General features: G+C 42.2%; 2 protein-coding genes across 5 annotated transcripts in view; one reads left to right on the top strand and one right to left on the bottom strand.

Moving 5' to 3' along the window:
- Positions 1-252: 252 nt before the first annotated feature.
- Positions 253-13,255, bottom strand: LOC133547883 (mucin-2-like). 3 transcript variants are annotated; one of them, XM_061893362.1, is made up of 11 exons: positions 12,102-13,255; positions 6,156-6,263; positions 5,923-6,068; positions 5,604-5,678; positions 4,703-4,931; positions 4,381-4,512; positions 3,991-4,295; positions 1,152-3,918; positions 1,014-1,074; positions 893-944; positions 253-751 (listed from the first exon to the last, which is right to left on the bottom strand). In XM_061893362.1, exons 1-10 carry the CDS (start codon positions 12,745-12,747, stop codon positions 917-919), a joined length of 4,497 nt encoding a protein of 1,498 aa, XP_061749346.1. In that variant the 5' UTR covers positions 12,748-13,255; the 3' UTR covers positions 253-751; positions 893-916. The 3 variants fall into 3 exon arrangements, with proteins under 3 accessions (XP_061749346.1, XP_061749345.1, XP_061749347.1); XM_061893361.1 differs by having other exon boundaries at positions 253-789; positions 12,102-13,253; XM_061893363.1 differs by lacking the exon at positions 5,604-5,678 and having other exon boundaries at positions 253-789; positions 12,102-13,254.
- A 4,103-nt stretch (positions 13,256-17,358) lies between these two features.
- The window catches only part of LOC133547886 (chromosome alignment-maintaining phosphoprotein 1-like), a 6,281-nt gene continuing 463 nt past the window's right edge, over positions 17,359-23,176 (top strand). The window contains exons 1-3 of one of the 2 annotated variants that reach the window (XM_061893371.1): positions 17,359-17,477; positions 21,904-23,002; positions 23,065-23,176. The exon at positions 23,065-23,176 is cut by the window's right edge and continues 463 nt beyond it. In XM_061893371.1, coding sequence (XP_061749355.1) covers positions 21,997-23,002; positions 23,065-23,176 — 1,118 coding nt within the window. In that variant the 5' untranslated portion in view covers positions 17,359-17,477; positions 21,904-21,996. The other variant, XM_061893370.1, reaches the window with a different exon arrangement.

Here is a 23,176-nt window from a genome sequence, read left to right on the forward strand (position 1 = left end):
ATCAAGGCTACATTAAAAAACACACAAACAAAAACAAACAAAAACAAAAACAAAACAAAACAAAACAAAACAAAAACAAAAAAAATATATATATATATACACATATATTTTGGGCAGCATGTTGGAACAGGGGTTAGTGCATGTGCTTCACAATAGGAAGGTCCTGAGTTCAATCCCAGGCTTGGGATCTTTCTGTGTGGAGTTTGCATGTTCTCCCCGTGACTGCGTGGGTTCTCCCTGGGTACTCCGGCTTCCTCCCACCTCCAAGGAAATGCACCTGGGGATAGGCCCCTCCCACCTCCAAAGACATGCACCTGGGGATAGGCCCCTCCCACCTCCAAAGACATGCACCTGGGGATAGGCCCCTCCCACCTCCAAAGATTGGCAACACTAAATGGTCCCTAGTGTGTGAATGTTGTACATATGTGTTGGCCCCGTGATGAAGTGGTGAATTGTCCAGGGTGTACCCCACCTTCCACCCAAATGTAAATATGATAGGCTTCAGCAACCCCCGCGACCCCAAAAGGGACAAGCGGTAGAAGATGGATGTATGTATATATATATATGTTTTTGTCACGGTGGAGAAGGAAGTACATCCTCTGCTGGGCCTTCTTGATGAGGGAGCTGATGTTTTGGCTCCCACTTGAGGTCCTGGGTGATGGTGGTGCCCAGGAAAAGGATGGAGTCCACAATGGAGACGGGGGCAGGAGAGTCAATCAGGGTGAGGGGGGATGGCGGGGCTTTGACTTTCCTGAAGTGGGTGATCATCGCCAGAATGAGACTTTTTGGCTGCAAACATCGCATTGACATCATCAAAGCAAGAGTAGGAATGACTGGAACAATAAGAGGAGAAGTCGACACCTTCTGAATCTAAGCTATGGACTTGACTTACAGCAAACATCAACTAGCATGCCGATCAAGCCATTCCTTCCCATAATGCAGTGCTTGATGTGGGAGAAAAGCAGATGAATTGAAGGTCGCTGTAAGTACGTGCTGCGTCTTAGTGTTTCTACCTGTGAATGACAGTGAACAGGTCCTCACTTGTTGGTGGTCCACTTTCAGTCAAGTTACTGGCTGTAAAAAAAACACAAGAAAAGATGTGTCGTGGCATCACAGCAGCAATCAAAGGATAACTACGGAAAGCAGCGTACAATGGAAACGTTTGCAACTATCCACCATCTTGGCGGCACGCTCCTCTAACTCCGCGGTCTCTTCAATGAGGAGGTCTGGCATTGAACCCTGCAGCTTGTCCAGGGACAGCACACTACTCAGAGAGCAGCTCTCTTTTGTCAGCAGCTGGGATTCCAGCTCTTCATCTGAGGATGACGATGATGATGAGGACGAGGAGGAGGACACCCTAGCTAATGAAGTCATCAACAGGCGTCTACCTGCTGTCCTCTTCCATGATTTGGCATTTTCTCCTGTTTGTCTGTCTTTCTGACCTTCTTCGTTCCCAAATGGTGACAACTTCTTCTTCTTACCATGACATTGTCTGTCCACTTCTCGCCCAAGTGGCATCCCTGCACTGGTTTGGACTGCTAAAGTGCTCTGAACCTTTAATACCTCCAAAGCGCACCAGGGCCTTATCGCCGTAAGAGTTTCACGGCTTGTGGAGGATGGTGACGTGTCCATCTTGCTTGAGGACTGGCAGCTATGATTGCTCCGTGAGGTGTCACTGGGAAATATGGTACCTGAGGGTGCAATGACACATTCTGTGGAATTAATGGTACCCATTGGGCCAGCGTTCTGTAGAAATGATTCATTGTGGAATGGCAGATCTAGCTCCCTGTGTAGACTACCAGGTGAACCAGGAGGTGACACCGTACAGATGTCGTCAGGTTTGTGTGCCATTTTATCCAGTGTGGTACATGTGATATGGTTCCATGTCACAAAATCAGATGCCAGGCCTCCTATGGACTCTGGAGATGCCATTACCCCAACAATGCTAAGGTCTGGCTTCTTTGGAAGATCAGGCTTTGTCTTCAAGTTCACAGCCTTCCCTGGATAAAGCTTTACATCACTGACTGTTTTGCCATCTCCCTCCTCATTGTTATGTTCTGACTGACCATCTTGGCAAGCATGATGGAAAGAAGTGTAAAGAGACTCATTTGTAGGCATGCATTCAGAACATGGCAATAGTCCAGGCTGCTTTGAATCAGTACAGGCAAAGCTGTAACAAGCTGCGTCTGATTTCATATCAAGCTGATAAGCATCTGTATGACTGTTAATGTTAGCATCAGCACAGCTGCTTGACAACAAGACAACTTTGGAGTCAACAAACGAAGTACTGGATTGGTTTGGAACTTCCTGGTTGGTAATGGAGCGAAGCTTGACACCCTGCAATGCCTGCGACGTGATGAGGGGGCATGGGAGTAGGTTTAACCCTTTCACACAAGTCTCGGGGGGGGTGCTAATGCCTGAAAGAGAGTACCACCCCTCAGGCGAGTGTGGGACAGCAGCAGAAAGAGGAGGAGGAGAGTGGGTTGATGATACTGTCTTTGATAGCACAGCATAATGGGAGGACTGGGAGTATGGAGGAGGGGGGGGCCGTGCAGTGAAAGTAAGAGGGAGAGGGGGGGGAGGTGGAATTGATGAAGGCAAAAGGGAAGAAGAAATGGCTGAAGGAAAAAGAGTAGAACAACTGCCAGATGGAAGTGAGCAAAGAGGGGGACGGGATGAAGATGGAGGAGTGGGGTGAGGTGGAGGCGGAAGCGGAGGGGGGGGGGGAGGAATAAGAGACACAGGTGGCAGAGGAGCAGAGGTCCAAGTTAAAGGTGGCAGAGGTGGAGAAAAAGGAGGAGGAAGGGTAATGGTCAGAGGTGGTAGAGGAGGAGGAGCCGGAGGAAAGTGGGGAGGGGTGTGAGTATACTTTGTAGAGAAGTCAGAGGAGGTGCAGGATGATAGGGAGGGGGTGGGAGAATATGGAGAGGATAGAGATGACCCCCTCTCTGGTGGGTGGGATTTTAATGTCTTGGGACACAGGGGTATGGAAGATGCACAACCGGGGGTGAAAAAGAACATTTGGGGAAGAGAGAAGGCTCCTGGGCTTGTTGTGACAAGAGAAGAGATGGGGGTGACTGAAGGGGGAGTATTGGATTGATGTTGAAGGCTTGGGATTGAAGAAGCAGCTGGTTTGGTGATAACAAATGATTTGAGCCCCTCCTCTTTTGAGACTGGAGAACCAGGGATGAGGGCAGGGTGGTCAGTGGTTGATGAAGCACCTAAAGGCTCAAAGGTAGTGACTGTGTCACTGTGCAGCTCGCTTTGGAAGCGTTTGGTGTGCTTTCTCGGTACCCAGGGATCATGGGAGGTCAGAGGCCATGATGAAGAGCTTTGCTCCAGAGAGGGGCCGGATAATGGACGGGATGTCTTACTGCGGTCAGTTTGATGCCTGAGGGAGTCGCACCGTAAAGGTGGGGGAGGTGGGCGCTTGGACCTGCGGAGCAAGATGCTGCGGCAAGAGGAGGTACTGGATGATCTGCTTCGAGTCTGCAAAGTAGATGGGGTCACATCCTCAGGAACCACAGCTTTGGCATCAATGTTACAAGGGGAAGCGCAACCAGAGGAGATTAGGGAAATTGAACATGTCTCCTGGTCAATGGTACTCCAGTTGCCACCAGCTGGTATGATGGGAAATGTGGGCTCGAAGCACCCTTCCCCGTGGTATGAAAAACCGCTGCTGCAGACGGAAAGGGTCCGACAGCTATCTTGAGACACTGTGATGGAGGAAGAAATGGGGTGGCTGTGGGCTGCATCTTGAAACTGGCTAGCCTGATCACAGGCGGAAGACCTCTCACACTTCTGAGTATTGGCAGGGCTGCTGAGATGTGAGGGAGGAACGGATAAAGAAGGAGACTGAGGTATGACCCTTGAGATGGGTTCAAGGAGAAGCACGGGCTGATGGTCGTTGGAGAAACCCTACAGATTGAAAACAGTTTTAGCTTTAATTTATTTCAGTATTACAGGAAACAATGACTTATGGAAACTAACCTGGGAACAGGAAGAGGAGGCGCTAAGTGTACTGTACGAGACCCTGTTACAGCTGGCGTCTGAGTACAAGGAGGAGTTGGTGGGCATGCAGGGGAGACTGTGGACCTCAGAAGAGAGGACACGCCCATGATATGAGTTGACACGCGGCAAGGTGAGGGATGCCATGAGACTGGATATTCCTTGCCCTTTAGGGGCTCGGATCTTTCTCGACGACTCTTTCTTCTTCCCAGCGAGTTCATCTTCTTTCTGTTGGCTAGGGGAGGAGTCAAGTAGGGCATCTGTAGAAGACTGACCCTCAGGTAAGTCTAAAGAAGAACACATAATATGGAATAAAAGTGAAGTGATTGATTCTGATTGAATGTGATAGGAACAAGAGTCTAAAGTTTCTACCTTGTTTTTGGATAGCATCAACAGGGATCTTGGTGACTGTCTTGCGGCAGTTTAGGTTCCGAGAGCCACAATGCATGGAGTCAGTGTTGGAAGCTACTTTTCGAAAGCTGGCCTGGCGATCAAAATTCTCTCCTGTCACCAAGTTGGAAGACACAACTAGTTAGCTTGAGCCTTGGCAGGTCTTGAAAAGTTTCTTTTTGTCGTGGAGGTTCTGGTCAAGTCAACACATCATGTTTCCAGTCTGAGCTCAGTCTCAACAGGTCAAGTTTACATGAAGTCCTGGTTGGCTTAAGGTAGTGTCTATTCCAGATCTTGTTCCCACCTGTAATGTTGATAGCAACTATTTCAGCAGCGATGGCCTTTGCCTGCTGCCTCATCCTTTCCTCTGGGGTTGGGAGTGGGGCAGTCACCTCGGTTTTCATGCCAAGCTCCAGCTCACAAGTGAAGATATTCCAACAGGCAGTGAGGCCAACAGGGTTGAGGACAAGTGGGGTAAGAGGTGGCGTGTTGTTGTCGATGATCGCTTCCTCTTCATCTGAGGACACTGAGGACTGTAACCACATTTTGGTTAATGCAACCGGGTATTTCTACTTTAAATTGAGTTTAATCTAGTTGGACTAGGGTTCGTGGAGTAGGACAGATTAGTTGAACTCTATATACATTCTGTCAAGTCTTGTTTTACCTGTAGGTCACATATTTTAGGTACATTTTCAACCAGAGAGATTGCAAACAACCTATAATTTAGGCTAAATTAGGGACGTAACAGTTGGCTCTTTGGACACCCATGTGGTTTGCATCACTTCCCTTGATATGCAAGTGTAACAGTAGCAGTCTTAGTGAATCATTATTTTAGTTTTAGAAAAGTTAAGTGCATTATTGCCTGAAGTGCAGCATTATTAGTTCCAGCTTGTAGCCCCCCCTCTACTGAACAATGCAAAACATAAGGTTTTGTTAGGACCCAAAACTTTTATAGCAAATATACGTACTATTACAGCCCGAGTAATCATTTCCTGAGCAATGGAGTTGAATTTCAATTACTTGTGGTTAAACATTACTCTTAAAACCAACAGTTTTCATTTGTCATTCAACACAAAATAGGCAGAAAATGTAGCTAGGCTTGATGTAAATTTGAATAACATCTGTGGGATCAGATCTTTTTCTAATAGGAGCAACACCTCTGGATCAAAGTACAGATCTACTCGAGTCTGGACGTCCATGTTTACCTTTCTCCTCCGAACAGACAACTTGAGACAAACAGAAAAGCACGACTGAGAGAGAAAGTCCCAGAATGTGGACCTCTGAGAAAACAGAAGGAAAAAGGACACAGAATCTAATCAGCAAGTAGCGGTAAATTGCAAATTGAGGCACAGAGAGTTTGTAGCTCATACTTCAATGACACAACATACCGTGAACCTCCATTTTACTCATGATGTGCTTAAAAGCACGCTCATTATATTTTATTTTGAAGAGAGTTTTCCCTTTCCTGCTTAATTGGATTAAGTGATCATTTACTGCCAAGTAATATTCATGAGAAACGCTCACCATCTTTTTGCTTTTGTCCCGCCAGCGTCTGTGCACAGTGGCCTCTGATTGGTGGATTCCAGAGGATGTGCAGAAGTCAGCGGCTGAGTTGCAGAGAAGTGAGCTGGTCGGTATGCTGCCTCCATTCCGAGTTAGTCCACAATGTACTACGTACGAGGAAGCAATTACATTTGTTTTTTTCTTAACTAGTCACACATTTTCCCAAGCGCCAGGCTATAGATTTGGCCTCTGACCTTGCAAGTCCACAGGACCACTGCATTTGACTTTTTCAGGGATGAAGAGCCGACCCTGCTGAGGATTCTGGGTAGTGTAGTGATCAGGCCACTTGTCCCCATCCCGTGCTGAAGACAGAAGGAGATGATCGACACAGGGCTCCATGGTCATTGAGAAGGTTAGTGAGGCTGTTGCACCACACACCAGCATCTCTCCAAAAGTGGTGTAAGACACACTCACACCACCTAAATATGCACAGATCAAACGCAACTCACCTTGAAAACACATTTGACAGACTTTACACGCTCCTGTAATGACAACCACAACTGTCACCCAGTATTTGGCTGCTTAGCTTTGTTTGTTGCTACCAAACTACGGTACATTAGGTGAGACAGTGTTCTGGATATAATTGATGTGTTGCATTTAAAGAAATGTTCATTCAAAATGGAAAAAGAAGTTTGCAAAGGTGTACGGAACGACCTCTGATTGAGTTGTATACACACAGGAAATAGTGCAGCAAAGCAGACCGAACAAAGCCTTTACAGTTCCACTGATCGTCAACGGCTAGACGGGAAGCAAAGTGTGTCAACTTTCAAGGCACACTATGAGCCGAGGATGTGGTTGTGGCTTGTGCAGCCCTTTGAGACACTTGTGATTTGGGGCTATCTGAATAAACTTGGATTGAAGGCCAGTGGAACAGCTAATAACTTCGGTCTTCATGCCTGACAGATATAGTCCTTTGCCTACGATGGTTTGATCCGTTTGAGTAATTAAACAGTAGCTGAGATAGGCGCCGCGACCCCGAAAGGGAATAAGCGGTAGAAAATGGATGGATGGATGGGTGACATTGTTACACAACAGTTTGTTGAGTAAGTGAGCAGGAACATTATTCATGTATTTGAATTGATACAATCATAAAGGGAATGAGAAGTATAATAATAGCTTTGATAAAAGTGCAATGTCTAGATTCAGGTGTGGTTCTGCAGGTTCCGAATGTACCTAAAAGGTGTTGAGCGTTAGAGCCAACAAGTAGCAGCTGTTGAATAATAAACCATCTGTCTTGGAAGTAAGCTGTTAGCCCAGTGTAGCGAGCAGCAGATAATCCCTGCAAACACACATGGAAGCTTACGCAAAGCAGGGTTAATCAAAGGAGAAGCAGTTCTGGTCAACTATTAGCTGAGATCATCTTGGGTCATACATGAAAACGAACAAGAACAATCAGGCCCACTTCTGCTCCATTTTCACTGACACCAGAATCTAACATTTACTCTAAAACATTGCAGACACCTTTTTCCGGATAGCCTATTTTGAAACAAGGCCATTTTACGGTTTTGAGAAACCTGATTCATTCTTCTGGCATACGGCAGCATCGACCCCAAAATCAGTGTGCAAATCAGAAAATATTAGGTCCTTATTGCACACGGGTCACCGAGGATTGTGGGACCGGTTTTGGTCTGGAGGGACAAGGAACAGAGGCGGTAAAGGTTTACATTTTCAGGTTGAGGAACAGTGACGGGATTTGAAAACTGGTTCTTGTTGAAAACCGGCTCCCACTGTTTCCATATCTGAGAAACATTTTCTAGTTTTATTAAGGATTCCTGCATCTTGTAGACACGCAGGACCTCACGACGCAGACGCAGACAAACTGCACTTTTGCCAGGAAAAAGGATGACAACTTGCAATACTTCAAGAGTGGATGAATGACACATTTTCAATCCTCTACAAACTGAAAGTGAATCTCCACCAGCAGTAGTGACAACATCAGCACCATGTTTAATAAAAGACTTGTTAACTAACACTGACTGGCACGTTACTACTGATGTTTAATAAACGACTTGTTAACTAACACTGACTGGCACGTTACTACTGATGTTTAATAAACGACTTGTTAACTAACACTGACTGGCACGTTACTACTGATGTTTAATAAAAGACTTGTTAACTAACACTGACTGGCACGTTACTACTGATGTTTAATAAAAGACTTGTTAACTAACACTGACTGGCACGTTACTACTGATGTTTAATAAACGACTTGTTAACTAACACTGACTGGCACGTTACTACTGATGTTTAATAAACGACTTGTTAACTAACACTGACTGGCACGTTACTACTGATGTTTAATAAAAGACTTGTTAACTAACACTGACTGGCACGTTACTACTGATGTTTAATAAAAGACTTGTTAACTATAACTGACTGGCACGTTACTACTGATGTTTAATAAACGACTTGTTAACTAACACTGACTGGCACGTTACTACTGATGTTTAATAAAAGACTTGTTAACTAACACTGACTGGCACGTTACTACTGATGTTTAATAAAAGACTTGTTAACTATAACTGACTGGCACGTTACTACTGATGTTTAATAAACGACTTGTTAACTAACACTGACTGGCACGTTACTACTGATGTTTAATAAACGACTTGTTAACTAACACTGACTGGCACGTTACTACTGATGTTTAATAAACGACTTGTTAACTAACACTGACTGGCACGTTACTACTGATGTTTAATAAACGACTTGTTAACTAACACTGACTGGCACGTTACTACTGATGTTTAATAAACGACTTGTTAACTAACACTGACTGGCACGTTACTACTGATGTTTAATAAACGACTTGTTAACTAACACTGACTGGCACGTTACTACTGATGTTTAATAAACGACTTGTTAACTAACACTGACTGGCACGTTACTACTGATGTTTAATAAACGACTTGTTAACTAACACTGACTGGCACGTTACTACTGATGTTTAATAAACGACTTGTTAACTATAACTGACTGGCACGTTACTACTGATGTTTAATAAACGACTTGTTAACTAACACTGACTGGCACGTTACTACTGATGTTTAATAAAAGACTTGTTAACTAACACTGACTGGCACGTTACTACTGATGTTTAATAAACGACTTGTTAACTAACACTGACTGGCACGTTACTACTGATGTTTAATAAACGACTTGTTAACTAACACTGACTGGCACGTTACTACTGATGTTTAATAAACGACTTGTTAACTATAACTGACTGGCACGTTACTACTGATGTTTAATAAACGACTTGTTAACTAACACTGACTGGCACGTTACTACTGATGTTTAATAAACGACTTGTTAACTAACACTGACTGGCACGTTACTACTGATGTTTAATAAACGACTTGTTAACTAACACTGACTGGCACGTTACTACTGATGTTTAATAAACGACTTGTTAACTATAACTGACTGGCACGTTACTACTGATGTTTAATAAACGACTTGTTAACTAACACTGACTGGCACGTTACTACTGATGTTTAATAAAAGACTTGTTAACTAACACTGACTGGCACGTTACTACTGATGTTTAATAAACGACTTGTTAACTAACACTGACTGGCACGTTACTACTGATGTTTAATAAAAGACTTGTTAACTAACACTGACTGGCACGTTACTACTGATGTTTAATAAACGACTTGTTAACTAACACTGACTGGCACGTTACTACTGATGTTTAATAAAAGACTTGTTAACTAACACTGACTGGCACGTTACTACTGATGTTTAATAAACGACTTGTTAACTAACACTGACTGGCACGTTACTACTGATGTTTAATAAACGACTTGTTAACTAACACTGACTGGCACGTTACTACTGATGTTTAATAAAAGACTTGTTAACTAACACTGACTGGCACGTTACTACTGATGTTTAATAAACGACTTGTTAACTAACACTGACTGGCACGTTACTACTGATGTTTAATTAAAGACTTGTTAACTAACACTGACTGGCAGGTTACTACTGATGTTTAATAAAAGACTTGTTAACTAACACTGACTGGCACGTTACTACTGATGTTTAATAAACGACTTGTTAACTAACACTGACTGGCACGTTACTACTGATGTTTAATAAAAGACTTGTTAACTAACACTGACTGGCACGTTGCTACTGATGTTTAATAAACGACTTGTTAACTAACACTGACTGGCATGTCAGCTCCTTATTTGGAAACCTGCTGTAAACGTGACATGAATGCTTCTCAGGCATTATATGGTGAAAAGGTTATAAATGGGTTAAAATGATAAATGAGTTGTACTTGTATCGCACTTTTCTACCTTCAAGGTACTCAAAGCGCTTTGACACTACTTCGGGTTATACTTGTACAGCACTTTTCTGCTTTTTTAAGGACTCGAAGCGCTTTGACACTACTTCCACATTCACACACACATTCACACACTGATGGAGGGAGCTGCCATGCAAGGCGCTAACCAGCACCCATCAGGAGCAAGGGTGAAGTGTCTTGCTTAGGACACAACGGACGTGACTAGGATGGTAGAAGCTGGGGATTGAACCAGGAACCCTTAGGTTGCTGGCACAGCCACTCTCTCAACCGCACCACGCCGTCCTCGTTGTGTGACCCAGTTTTCCTTTGCCAAAATAATCCATCAACCTTAGAATTGTGGCATACCACCAAGACCCTCAGACAAAAGAATGATTGCAGGGTGGGGCCTCAGACTAATAAACGGCCAATCCAAAATGTGCAGTTTTACTGTAAAGGAGTCGGTATTAGCAAGAGGACAATTTGTCTCAAGCAGTGCAACACATCTCCTTGGCAAAGAGTTGTGTTTGAGCTCTGTGGAATGATAGTCCACTCCTGCGACAATGATAGTCCACTCCTGCGACAATGATAGTCCACTCCTGCGACAATGATAGTCCACTCCTGCGACAAATGGAGGACGAGGGGCATGCAAGAGCTTCCTTGAGGGAGTCGCTAGCTGTTTATGTGGAATGTCTTTCTTTGGTTATGCAAGGCCATTGTTGCAGCAGCTGTGCGGGTGGCTGCTCTCAAACAATCTTGGAAGTGATAACGTTGGATGTGGAAGTCCTGGGCTTGTGGGCTAGCGGCGGCCTGCAGTTGAAAGGCTGGTTGGATGTGCTGCCAAATTCTCTGAAACGCCTTTAGGGACCCCGTATGGTAGAGAAACAAACATTCAATTCATATGCTTCATTCCTGCAAGCTTTTATGTGGTCAACGCACATATTCTTTAGAAAAGAATGTTTCCTTAACACTCCATTTATTTCTACAATAGAATATGAATGTTATTATTATATTATTGTTATTCTCCAAAACATTGTTTTCTGAGAACTCCAGAGCTTTGGCAGGCCATCAAGGTTGTGGGTCTCTTAATGCTCTTTCTTCTTGTTGTTTTTCTACACTCATGTTTCTTCTACACAAAACACATTTGATGCTAATCAACCTGATTGTTGTCCTTTTTTTGCAGTGACAATTGATAGGGAAATTGATGACGAACCAAATCGTCGAGCAGAAGTGGAAATGGAATTGGTATCATAAACATCTTAAAAATACTTATTCCGAGTGAGGAGTGGAAAAATCCAGAGATAAGTTTCTTGTAAACCTGAATATAAAAAGGTGTGCATCGATGGCTATAAGTACAGGAACATTCATATTTTTTACACAAGAAAAATAGAAATGCGACCTTATTGTTTTTGCTTCAATCTTTTATGAACTGAACAGGCGTCAAAACATCTTTTTGATGTCCACAAAAGAGCTATTCCTCTCAAGTATTAATCACAAATCTGTCTAAATGTTAGTGAGAACTTGTCCTTTGCGGAGATCATTCATCCACCTCACAAAGGTGTTTTGTTAAGAGGCTGATTAGACAGAATTCATATTGCAGTTTTATTACACAAAGCAATGCCACAGAGGTTGCAAGAATGTTCTCTACCATACAGGGTCTCCAAATGGGTTTCAGAGAATTTGGCAGTACATCCAACCAGGCCACCACTAACCTCCACATCCAGCATTACCACTTCCAAGATGGTTAGAGAGCAGCTGCTGCAACAATCATCAATTAGTCTAAGATTCATTTAGTAACACAACTCTTGTAGATACAATGTAACGACTACTCAAAAAGTTGCTGTCAAACCTTTGTGTAAAAGAGGAGTGGCTTCCTGCTCGGAGCGTTGCTGCTTTTTAAAACAGAATAATTTGTTCTTGCACTTCCTGCTAGGACGGTAGTGGACCTGAGGCGGCATGTCGGACTTCCTGAAAGGTGCCGTTAGTGCCTGAGGTCTGGAGCCAGGATGGTCATAACCGGGTCGGGGCTGCGGGCTGGGAGGGCAGAAGCTGGTCCGGCGCCACTGGGCGAGAGCAGGGCGAGGCACCTGGCGGGATGGCAGACTCTGCTTTTCATCAACTTCTGGAGTTAAAAGGAGTTTATTGTGAGCCTGTGGAGAGACAGACGCCTGGGTCTGGGGTCGTGGTGGGCGGTGCTGGCCATCCAAGCGGGGGCCGCAATACTGAGGAGGAGGAGGAGGAGGCGGGGTCTTCTGCTCGCCTGCGGGTGGCCATCCGCCGCTATCTGCCTGAGCCCTCCAAATAGCTTCATGGTGTTGATGGATTTTAGCGCTCAGCAGGCGTCGCCGAAGACTGCCCTGGGTCTTGGGCTGAAGGGCGGCCATCTTGCGTGGGAGGAGCTCATCCAGCTCCTCATCGGGCCCCAAATTCCAGCAGCGAGATGCCACTCCGGGCCCCGCACCTTCTCCACCCAAACACTCCACGTAGGAAATCATTGTGTCGTGCTTGTCTCAAACAATCAAAGCCGGAGAGAACCTTCTGGAGTCTGCTTCCACAGAGATCCCACCTGGCAGAAGGTCACATGACTCGTCTACACTTTGGAGAGTCAAAGTCCAAAGGGGCAGAATCATCCAAAAAGGTGCAGAATCATCCAAAAAGGTGCAGAATCATCCAAAAAGGTGCAGAATCATCCAAAAAGGTGCAGAATCATCCAAAAAGGTGCAGAATCATCCAAAAAGAAGCCGTCCACCTTTTAAAAAGTTGAATAGTTGCTCGACACCGAAACGGTTACATAAAAGAAAAATCCATCTATTCTCATCATCAGTGTTGACATTTTTGGTGGCTGACAGCAAATGTTCTCCTCTCATTGAAGCAAATGTTCTCCTCTCATTGAAGCAAATGTTCTCCTCTCATTGAAGCAAATGTTCTCCTCTCATTGAACCAAATGTTCTCCTCTCATTGAAGCAAATGTTCTCCTCTCATTGAAGCAAATGTTCTCCTCTCATTGAAGCAAATGTTCTCCTCTCATCGAACCAAATGTTCTCCTCTCATTGAAGCAAATGTTCTCCTCTCATTGAAGCAAATGTTCTCCTCTCATCGAAGCAAATGTTCTCCTCTCATTGAAGCAAATGTTCTCCTCTCATCGAAGCAAATGTTCTCCTCTCATTGAAGCAAATGTTCTCCTCTCATCGAAGCAAATGTTCTCCTCTCGTCGAAGCAAATGTTCTCCTCTCGTCGAAGCAAATGTTCTCCTCTCATCGAAGCAAATGTTCTCCTCTCATCGAAGCAAATGTTCTCCTCTCATTGAAGCAAATGTTCTCCTCTCATCGAAGCAAATGTTCTCCTCTCATTGAAGCAAATGTTCTCCTCTCATCGAAGCAAATGTTCTCCTCTCATCGAAGCAAATGTTCTCCTCTCATCGAAGCAAATGTTCTCCTCTCATTGAAGCAAATGTTCTCCTCTCATCGAAGCAAATGTTCTCCTCTCATCGAAGCAAATGTTCTCCTCTCATCGAAGCAAATGTTCTCCTCTCATCGAAGCAAATGTTCTCCTCTCATCGAAGCAAATGTTCTCCTCTCATCGAAGCAAATGTTCTCCTCTCATTGAAGCAAATGTTCTCCTCTCATTGAAGCAAATGTTCTCCTCTCATCGAAGCAAATGTTCTCCTCTCATTGAAGCAAATGTTCTCCTCTCATTGAAGCAAATGTTCTCCTCTCATCGAAGCAAATGTTCTCCTCTCATCGAAGCAAATGTTCTCCTCTCATTGAAGCAAATGTTCTCCTCTCATTGAAGCAAATGTTCTCCTCTCATTGAAGCAAATGTTCTCCTCTCATCGAAGCAAATGTTCTCCTCTCATTGAAGCAAATGTTCTCCTCTCATTGAAGCAAATGTTCTCCTCTCATCGAAGCAAATGTTCTCCTCTCATCGAAGCAAATGTTCTCCTCTCATTGAAGCAAATGTTCTCCTCTCATTGAAGCCAGCGTGCCGTCCAGAAGCATCAGAGGAGAGATGTGATCTTTCCACAAGTGTCGCCCGCCTCTTGCGTCTGCCTAATCTTCTAATGAGGATTATCCAGGTCTGCAGATGGCCACTGACCTCCACATCTTTCTCCAGCCTCAATTCTTAGGTCAAACTAGGTTATCGCTTCTTCTTTGAAACTCAGATCCCGATGTGTCCCCTGACCTTGGAAATGTGTCTCATAGGCAACTTATGCATTTGGCTTGGCAACTCGGTCTAAATATACATATATACACACATAAATATATATATATATATATACACACATAAATATACATATATATACACACACATAAATATATATATATATATACACACACATAAATATATATATATATATATACACACATAAATATATATATATATACATATATATATATATATATATATATAACTTGGTGTGTGTGTGTGTGGGTGCTGAGCTTGAAGAGATAGTTCACCTGAAATGGTTTTCACTTCACAGGTGTGCTTGAAACTGGTCCATGTTTAGCCTACATAAACCAAACCAGTGGTTTTCAGGGAGTCTTTAACTGGGAGCGGGTCTGAGTCCTAACATACATGCAGACATGCTCATACAGCTTTTGTCTGAAGTCCTCACAGCTTGTGAAGAACTTTTCACAACAAAGGTCACACAGTGACAGCATAGACTAGCATGCAATCACACTTGAACAATGTTAATATCACATATTTAAAACAAAGCACAAATTTGTCATGAATCTTTTCTAGGATGAAATCACAGATGCCTGCCATAGTGATGGAGGGCCTTCACAAGTCCTAAACAGCTGCTAATCACTCTCTGCATGCATGTTACATAAGGTGCAGCTAACAGCAGCTGCAACATGCATGGTACATAAGGTGCAGGTAACATCAGCTGCAACATGCATGGTACATAAGGTGCAGGTAACAGCAGCTGCAACATGCATGGTACATAAGGTGCAGGTAACATCAGCTGCAACATGCATGGTACATAAGGTGCAGGTAACATAAGGTGCAACATGCATGGTACATAAGGTGCAGGTAACATAAGGTGCAACATTTATGTTACATAAGGTGCAGGTAACATAAGGTGCAACATTTATGTTACATAAGGTGCAGGTAACATGATTGTCCTTCTTGTATTTAACCATCCCAGTCTTCACAGGGTAATAACAGATATCTCTTTGACTTTGTTGCTAAGTTAATAGTTGTTAGGAAGAGAGCACGTTTAGTCCCAGCAGATGTCTTCTCAACATCATTCCAGAGGAGACAGACACACAATCATTTTGGAATAAACTGCGGATTTTGCTCTTATTTTTCTGATGAAAGCCAAGTTTCCCCACAGGACTGTCAAGTGGATCATTCCCTATTTTTACGTCAGAAAGAGGAGACATCTGTCTGCAAAGTCACCAACGGGCACCTATTCATGTATGCCAGGGGTGTCCAAAGTGCGGCCCGCAACTAATTGTTTACCGGCCCGCCACACGTTCTGGAAATGCTATTGGAAAAAAAAAATAAACATAAAAAAAGTGGAATGAGGTGCAATCTAACTACAAAAAGTTGGCTGCTTTTTTCTTTTGTGTATCTTAATTTTTCTTTTTTTTTTGCCATTTCGCCAAAAAAACAAAAAACTATCTAACACTAATAATGAATTATTGACCTATTCAAGGCTCCAATTATTTCAAATATTTCACTTTAAAATGTTTAATGTGGAAACTATTGCATATATTGTGTGGTTGCCATACAAAACATTGTTTTCTTTGACAAAAGGGCATAGAAGCAAACTAAATAATAGTTGAAATGTAAAATCAACAGATATATCTGAAGTTGATCTTGTAACTTAAGTAAAAATAAATAAATAATAAAAATGTATCACTTTATGAGTGGGGCACCTTTTGGATCCCAAATATATTTAATGACATTTTATTTATCTTTTCACTGAGATTAATGAATTGAAATTAATGGCATCCTGCATTATTGATATTTTTAAGGCTGTAATGACTTCACATTGCTTTCTGAATGTTTTGGGCAGTGGGGGAAATACTGAAGCATATTTCAGTTTTATTATAAAAAAAAAAACCAAAGTTGTCTTTGACAAAAAAGGCATAATATCAACCCAAAGTTTATATATTGTAGACATTTACTGTAAGCGTTAAATAATTAAAAAACAAATAATAATTTGACTTGTTTTTAACACTTTAGTGACTAAGACCCTTTATGGCCCCCGGGAGCCCTAAAGGTAGAAAAAAAAAAATCCATATATTTTGTTGTGGTTCGAAAATGAAAAGTATCAAAATGGTCCCAACATGCCTTCAAATTTCTGTGTGCGGCCCTCAGTGGAAAAAGTTTGGACACCCCTGGTGTATGACGTCAGGGCACGGCCCCATCTCTGAGCGCATGCGCCACAACTCACTTTGTTCCTTACTTGAGATAGTTTTACGATTCGCCAACGTTTCTGATGATAACCCGAAGTAATGAAAAACTACACTTTAAAATGTTTATATATTTATTCATCCACATCGTTAATTTTTGAAATTTGAAACCTGCCCTTTTCAATCTTCGCCATGAATCAGGGTGACATATTTGGTGGTCACATTTATGTAACTTAACAGGCTTGCTTTTCACGCTCATGATTGAAGTATTATTTTTATTCCAAGCTATTTTCCAACACTTCGAACATACAAAAGTTGTTCTTTTTCTGAGAACTTCTACGAGTCGGACTCAGAGTTGGAAGTTATATGCGCATGCGCGTCTCGGTCCCATAGCGTTGTACACAAGAGAGACTCACTTTGATTGGTGGGAGGTATGCGCATGCGCATGTCGGTCCCATAGCGCTGTACACAAGAGAGACTCACTTTGATTGGTGGGAGGTATGCGCATGCGCATGTCGGTCCCATAGCGCTGTACACAAGACTCACTTTGATTGGTGGGAGGTATGCGCATGCGCGTCTCGGTACCATAGCGTTGTACACAAGACTCACTTTGATTGGTGGGAGGTATGCGCATGCGCGTCTCGGTACCATAGCGTTGTACACAAGAGAGACTCACTTTGAATGGTGGGAAGTATGCACATGCGCGTGTCGGTCCCATAGCGCTGTAAACAAGAGAGACTCACTTTGATTGGTGGGAGGTATGCGCATGCGTGTGTCGGTCCCATAGCGCTGTACACAAGAGAGACTCACTTTGATTGGTGGGCCTCAAAGAACAGGAAATGATCTGCGCATTCTGATTGGTCAGTCTTACGCTTGCAGAGACCTCATTTATTTTAGATTTTGGCCCTAAAATTATAGCTTTGCAATCGTTTCGTGCTTTGATTCTTGCATTTCTTTCTGGATTGCAAGTTTGTAGCCGTTGATGGCTTCAGTCGGGGGGAGTCAGGTTGGTGTTAATGTCAACACTTCAGCACGTTAGCCTTGAGCAGCTGTTTGCCCGAATGATGACAACTTATGTGCTATTAGTCATACTGTAAACAATGTATGTGCTATTAGTCATATTGTAAACAACCTATGTGCTATTAGTCATACTGTAAACAACTTATGTGCTATTAGTCATACTGTAAACAACTTATGTGCTATTAGTCATACAGTAAACAACTTATGTGCTATTAGTCATTCTGTAAACAACTTATGTGCTATTAGTCATACTGTAAACAACTTATGTGCTATTAGTCATACTGTAAACAATGTATGTGCTATTAGTCATACTGTAAACAATGTATGTGCTATTAGTCATACTGTAAACAACTTATGTGCTATTAGTCATACTGTAAACAACTTATGTGCTATTAGTCATACTGTAAACAACTTATGTGCTATTAGTCATTGTGTAAACAACTTATGTGCTATTAGTCATACTGTAAACAACTTATGTGCTATTAGTCATTGTGTAAACAATGTATGTGCTATTAGTCATACTGTAAACAACTTATGTGCTATTGGTCATACTGTAAACAACTTATGTGCTATTAGTCATTGTGTAAACAATGTATGTGCTATTAGTCATACTGTAAACAACTTATGTGCTATTGGTCATACTGTAAACAACTTATGTGCTATTAGTCATTGTGTAAACAATGTATGTGCTATTGGTCATACTGTAAACAACTTATGTGCTATTAGTCATTGTGTAAACAATGTATGTGCTATTAGTCATACTGTAAACAACTTATGTGCTATTAGTCATTGTGTAAACAATGTATGTGCTATTAGTCATACTGTAAACAACTTATGTGCTATTGGTCATACTGTAAACAACTTATGTGCTATTAGTCATTGTGTAAACAATGTATGTGCTATTAGTCATACTGTAAACAACTTATGTGCTATTAGTCATACTGTAAACAACTTATGTGCTATTAGTCATACTGTAAACAACTTATGTGCTATTAGTCATTGTGTAAACAATTTATGTGCTATTAGTCATTGTGTAAACAATGTATGTGCTATTAGTCATATTGTAATCAACCTATGTGCTATTAGTCATACTGTAAACAACTTATGTGCTATTAGTCATACTGTAAACAACTTATGTGCTATTAGTCATTGTGTAAACAATTTATGTGCTATTAGTCATTGTGTAAACAACTTATGTGCTATTAGTCATACTGTAAACAACTTATGTGCTATTAGTCATACTGTAAACAACTTATGTGCTATTAGTCATACTGTAAACAACTTATGTGCTATTAGTCATACTGTAAACAACTTATGTGCTATTAGTCATTGTGTAAACAACTTATGTGCTATTAGTCATTGTGTAAACAATGTATGTGCTATTAGTCATACTGTAAACAACTTATGTGCTATTAGTCATACTGTAAACAACTTATGTGCTATTAGTCATACTGTAAACAACTTATGTGCTATTAGTCATTGTGTAAACAATTTATGTGCTATTAGTCATTGTGTAAACAATGTATGTGCTATTAGTCATATTGTAATCAACCTATGTGCTATTAGTCATACTGTAAACAACTTATGTGCTATTAGTCATACTGTAAACAACTTATGTGCTATTAGTCATTGTGTAAACAATTTATGTGCTATTAGTCATTGTGTAAACAACTTATGTGCTATTAGTCATACTGTAAACAACTTATGTGCTATTAGTCATACTGTAAACAACTTATGTGCTATTAGTCATACTGTAAACAACTTATGTGCTATTAGTCATACTGTAAACAACTTATGTGCTATTAGTCATTGTGTAAACAATGTATGTGCTATTAGTCATTGTGTAAACAACTTATGTGCTATTAGTCATACTGTAAACAACTTATGTGCTGTTAGTCATACTGTAAACAACTTATGTGCTATTAGTCATACTGTAAACAACTTATGTGCTATTAGTCATACTGTAAACAACCTATGTGCTATTAGTCATACTGTAAACAACTTATGTGCTATTAGTCATACTGTAAACAACTTATGTGCTATTAGTCATACTGTAAACAACTTATGTGCTATTAGTCATTGTGTAAACAACTTATGTGCTATTAGTCATTGTGTAAACAATTTATGTGCTATTAGTCATTGTGTAAACAACGTATGTGCTATTAGTCATACTGTAAACAACTTATGTGCTATTAGTCATACTGTAAACAACTTATGTGCTATTAGTCATACTGTAAACAACCTATGTGCTATTAGTCATATTGTAATCAACCTATGTGCTATTAGTCATTGTGTAAACAACTTATGTGCTATTAGTCATACTGTAAACAACTTATGTGCTATTAGTCATACTGTAAACAACTTATGTGCTATTAGTCATTCTGTAAACAACTTATGTGCTATTAGTCATTCTGTAAACAACTTATGTGCTATTAGTCATTGTGTAAACAACTTATGTGCTATTAGTCATACTGTAAACAACTTATGTGCTATTAGTCATACTGTAAACAACTTATGTGCTATTAGTCATACTGTAAACAACTTATGTGCTATTAGTCATTGTGTAAACAACTTATGTGCTATTAGTCATACTGTAAACAACTTATGTGCTATTAGTCATACTGTAAACAACTTATGTGCTATTAGTCATGCTGTAAACAACCTATGTGCTATTAGTCATTGTGTAAACAACTTATGCGCTATTAGTCATTGTGTAAACAACTTATGTGCTATTAGTCATTGTGTAAACAACTTATGTGCTATTAGTCATCGTGTAAACAACTTATGTGCTATTAGTCATCGTGTGTAGCATACAGCCACAACACATGATCTTACTGTATATATTGTACATCTTGTAGCAGTGATAGTGAGTTAGATTAGATCGTACTTTATTCATACCTTCAGGGAAATTGAAATTTTCAGCACAATCCCATTGAAGATCAGACAAACATTAGAGGGAGACAGAACAGGATCGCTGACGGGTCTGCCGGCTTCCAAAAAAGATGAGTTGAGCCTCTCGCCTGCTGAGAATCCTGATTGGAGATGCAATTAAGACATGCAAATATTATCCATTGCATCCTTTGAATGAACATACTTAGACATGTTGAACACCAATGAAGTGGAGTGCAAGTAAACAACAAACATGTGTTTACTTGATTTACTACTTTAATTTTGGTTTCATACAATAATGCTCAATCTGTAAATGACTAATGACTGACCTGTATAACTATGACGTACATAGAGATAGGATGACATTCCAGAGGATTATTCCAGCTGCAGCTATGGCAAAACATTGTTGCAATACTGTATATCTACACGTATCCCAGGAGAACCATTTGGTGTCAAAGTCAAGATCTGGCCCGCAAAACAGCTGGAAATTATGTGTCAATAAAGTATTTCATATTTTCTCACTAAATGTAATCGATTTTTTTCAGTTTGACAGAAAAATATATGTACTGCTTGAAATTGCACACATTTAAATGTTAATAGTATACAATATTGCAACAAATATTACAGTACATTATCATACTTCCGAAACATGTTTTTGTCTGAATTAAATACTAAACTGTGCAGCAAACTACCAATCAAGTAAATAAAAATGACGATACATTTTACACTGTTCTTTGCAGCATATTACTGTAAATTAAAAAAACCGACTAATGTTTTTTTAAAATTCTGTTGACTGAGCTGCCAGTTTTTGACTGTAAAATCTAGGGTTGTGGTTGTTTTTAATGTGTTTTACTGTAAATGGAAAGACGCCACATTTGTTTTTTCGGTAGAAAAACTGTCAGCTAAGTTGCTAGACTAAAAAAAGGAACAATATAATGTTGTAAAAAACAATGTCATTTCAACAAAAAAATTCTGCCAACTAAACTGCCAGCTTTTTCCGTAACCCCCGCCCCCCCCCAAAAAGTGGTACTGTTTTTCCATTTACCGTAAAATGTTAAAAAACACTACATTTTACAGTTAAATTTTGTAAATGTTAAGTTTTACTGTAAAATAGACAGTCTTCTTAAAACAATCATGAAATCCGGAGGCAAATTCCTCCATTATTGACTGTTACACTCTGGTGGGGGCCTTATAGCTGCCATGTGGCCCTCAGGGAAAACCACTTTCACATCCCTGGTCTAGGCACTTCTAGTTGAGCTGCAAATGTACCAATGATTCACTTAGTCCAGTCCAATTTCCAACACTTCCGTAAATGAAAAATGGAAATGTTGATTTGTTTTGCCAAAGAGACGTAACTCACCCACTCTTCCCCTGCAGCTGCGGGGGGAGGCAGGCCCCCACGTTGCTGCACGTCTGCAGTGTCCCTTATGTGGGAATTTCTCCAAAAGCCATACTCACCAACTGTCCCACATGGCTTCCACCCACCCCACCTGCCTGGACGATGTGGCCATGGGGCGCCTGGGGAACATCATCATGTATCAGAGCGGCGCCCAGCTGTTCCACTGCGCAGACTGCTTTTACACCAGCAGAGACTTCAGCAAACTCTACCAGCACATCATCGCCCAGCACTGTCTGGATGAGACGGCGGGAGGAGCCGCCGACGGGGAAGACAACGAGAGCGAGAAGGCGGGAGGAGCCGCTGACGGGGAAGACAACGAGAGCGAGAAGGCGGGAGGAGCCGCTGACGGGGAAGACAACGAGAGCGAGAAGGCGGGAGGAGCCGCTGACGGGGAAGACAACGAGAGCGAGAAGGCGGGAGGAGCCGCCGACGGGGAAGATAACGAGAGCGAGAAGGCGGGAGGAGCCGCTGACGGGGAAGACAACGAGAGCGAGAAGGCGGGAGGAGCCGCCGACGGGGAAGACAACGAGAGCGAGAAGGCGGGAGGAGCCGCTGACGGGGAAGACAACGAGAGCGAGAAGGCGGGAGGAGCCGCTGACGGGGAAGACAACGAGAGCGAGAAGGGGGACAAGGAAGGCGAGGAGGATGTGAAGGGAGCTGATGAAGAAGATGCCACAGCACCAGTGGGAAAGAGTAGCGGGGAGGAGGAAGACGGCGCCTCCCAGAGGTTGGATTCAGTCAAAGCGGATGGGGAAGCAGACAACACGGTGCTCCTCTTTAAAAAAGGGGTGTACCACTGCCTGATTTGCAGCTGGAAAAACAAGCTGAAAGTGCAGGCCATCAGCCATGTGGTGCGCAAACACAGCATCCCCCAGGTGTACGTGGTCCAAAGGATCAAAGCAGACACCGCTGCTTACACTTCACCCAAACATTTGAGCAGTGGCACAGAGGAGGAGGAGGAGGAGAAGATGAGTGCCGCCCTCTTAAAGGAGGAAATGGAGGCAACGGCCCAGGTGGTCCAGTTCACCTCCAACCGCTACGTCTGTCTCATCTGTGGCTGGAAGACCAAAATGAAAGGTGAGGAGTCCTCAAAAGTATGCGAGGCAGGCGTGGAACTAACGCTCTTCTCGGTCACGCAGGTTTTGTCATAAGTCACGTGGTGCGTTGCCATGACGTCCAGCGACCATACAGCTGCAAAGGCTGCCATTCCTCCTTCTTCCTGCCAAGCCAACTGCAGCAGCACGTCAGGGC

Source organism: Nerophis ophidion, unplaced genomic scaffold (assembly GCF_033978795.1).
Source record: "Nerophis ophidion isolate RoL-2023_Sa unplaced genomic scaffold, RoL_Noph_v1.0 HiC_scaffold_232, whole genome shotgun sequence".
NCBI lineage: Eukaryota > Metazoa > Chordata > Actinopteri > Syngnathiformes > Syngnathidae > Nerophis > Nerophis ophidion.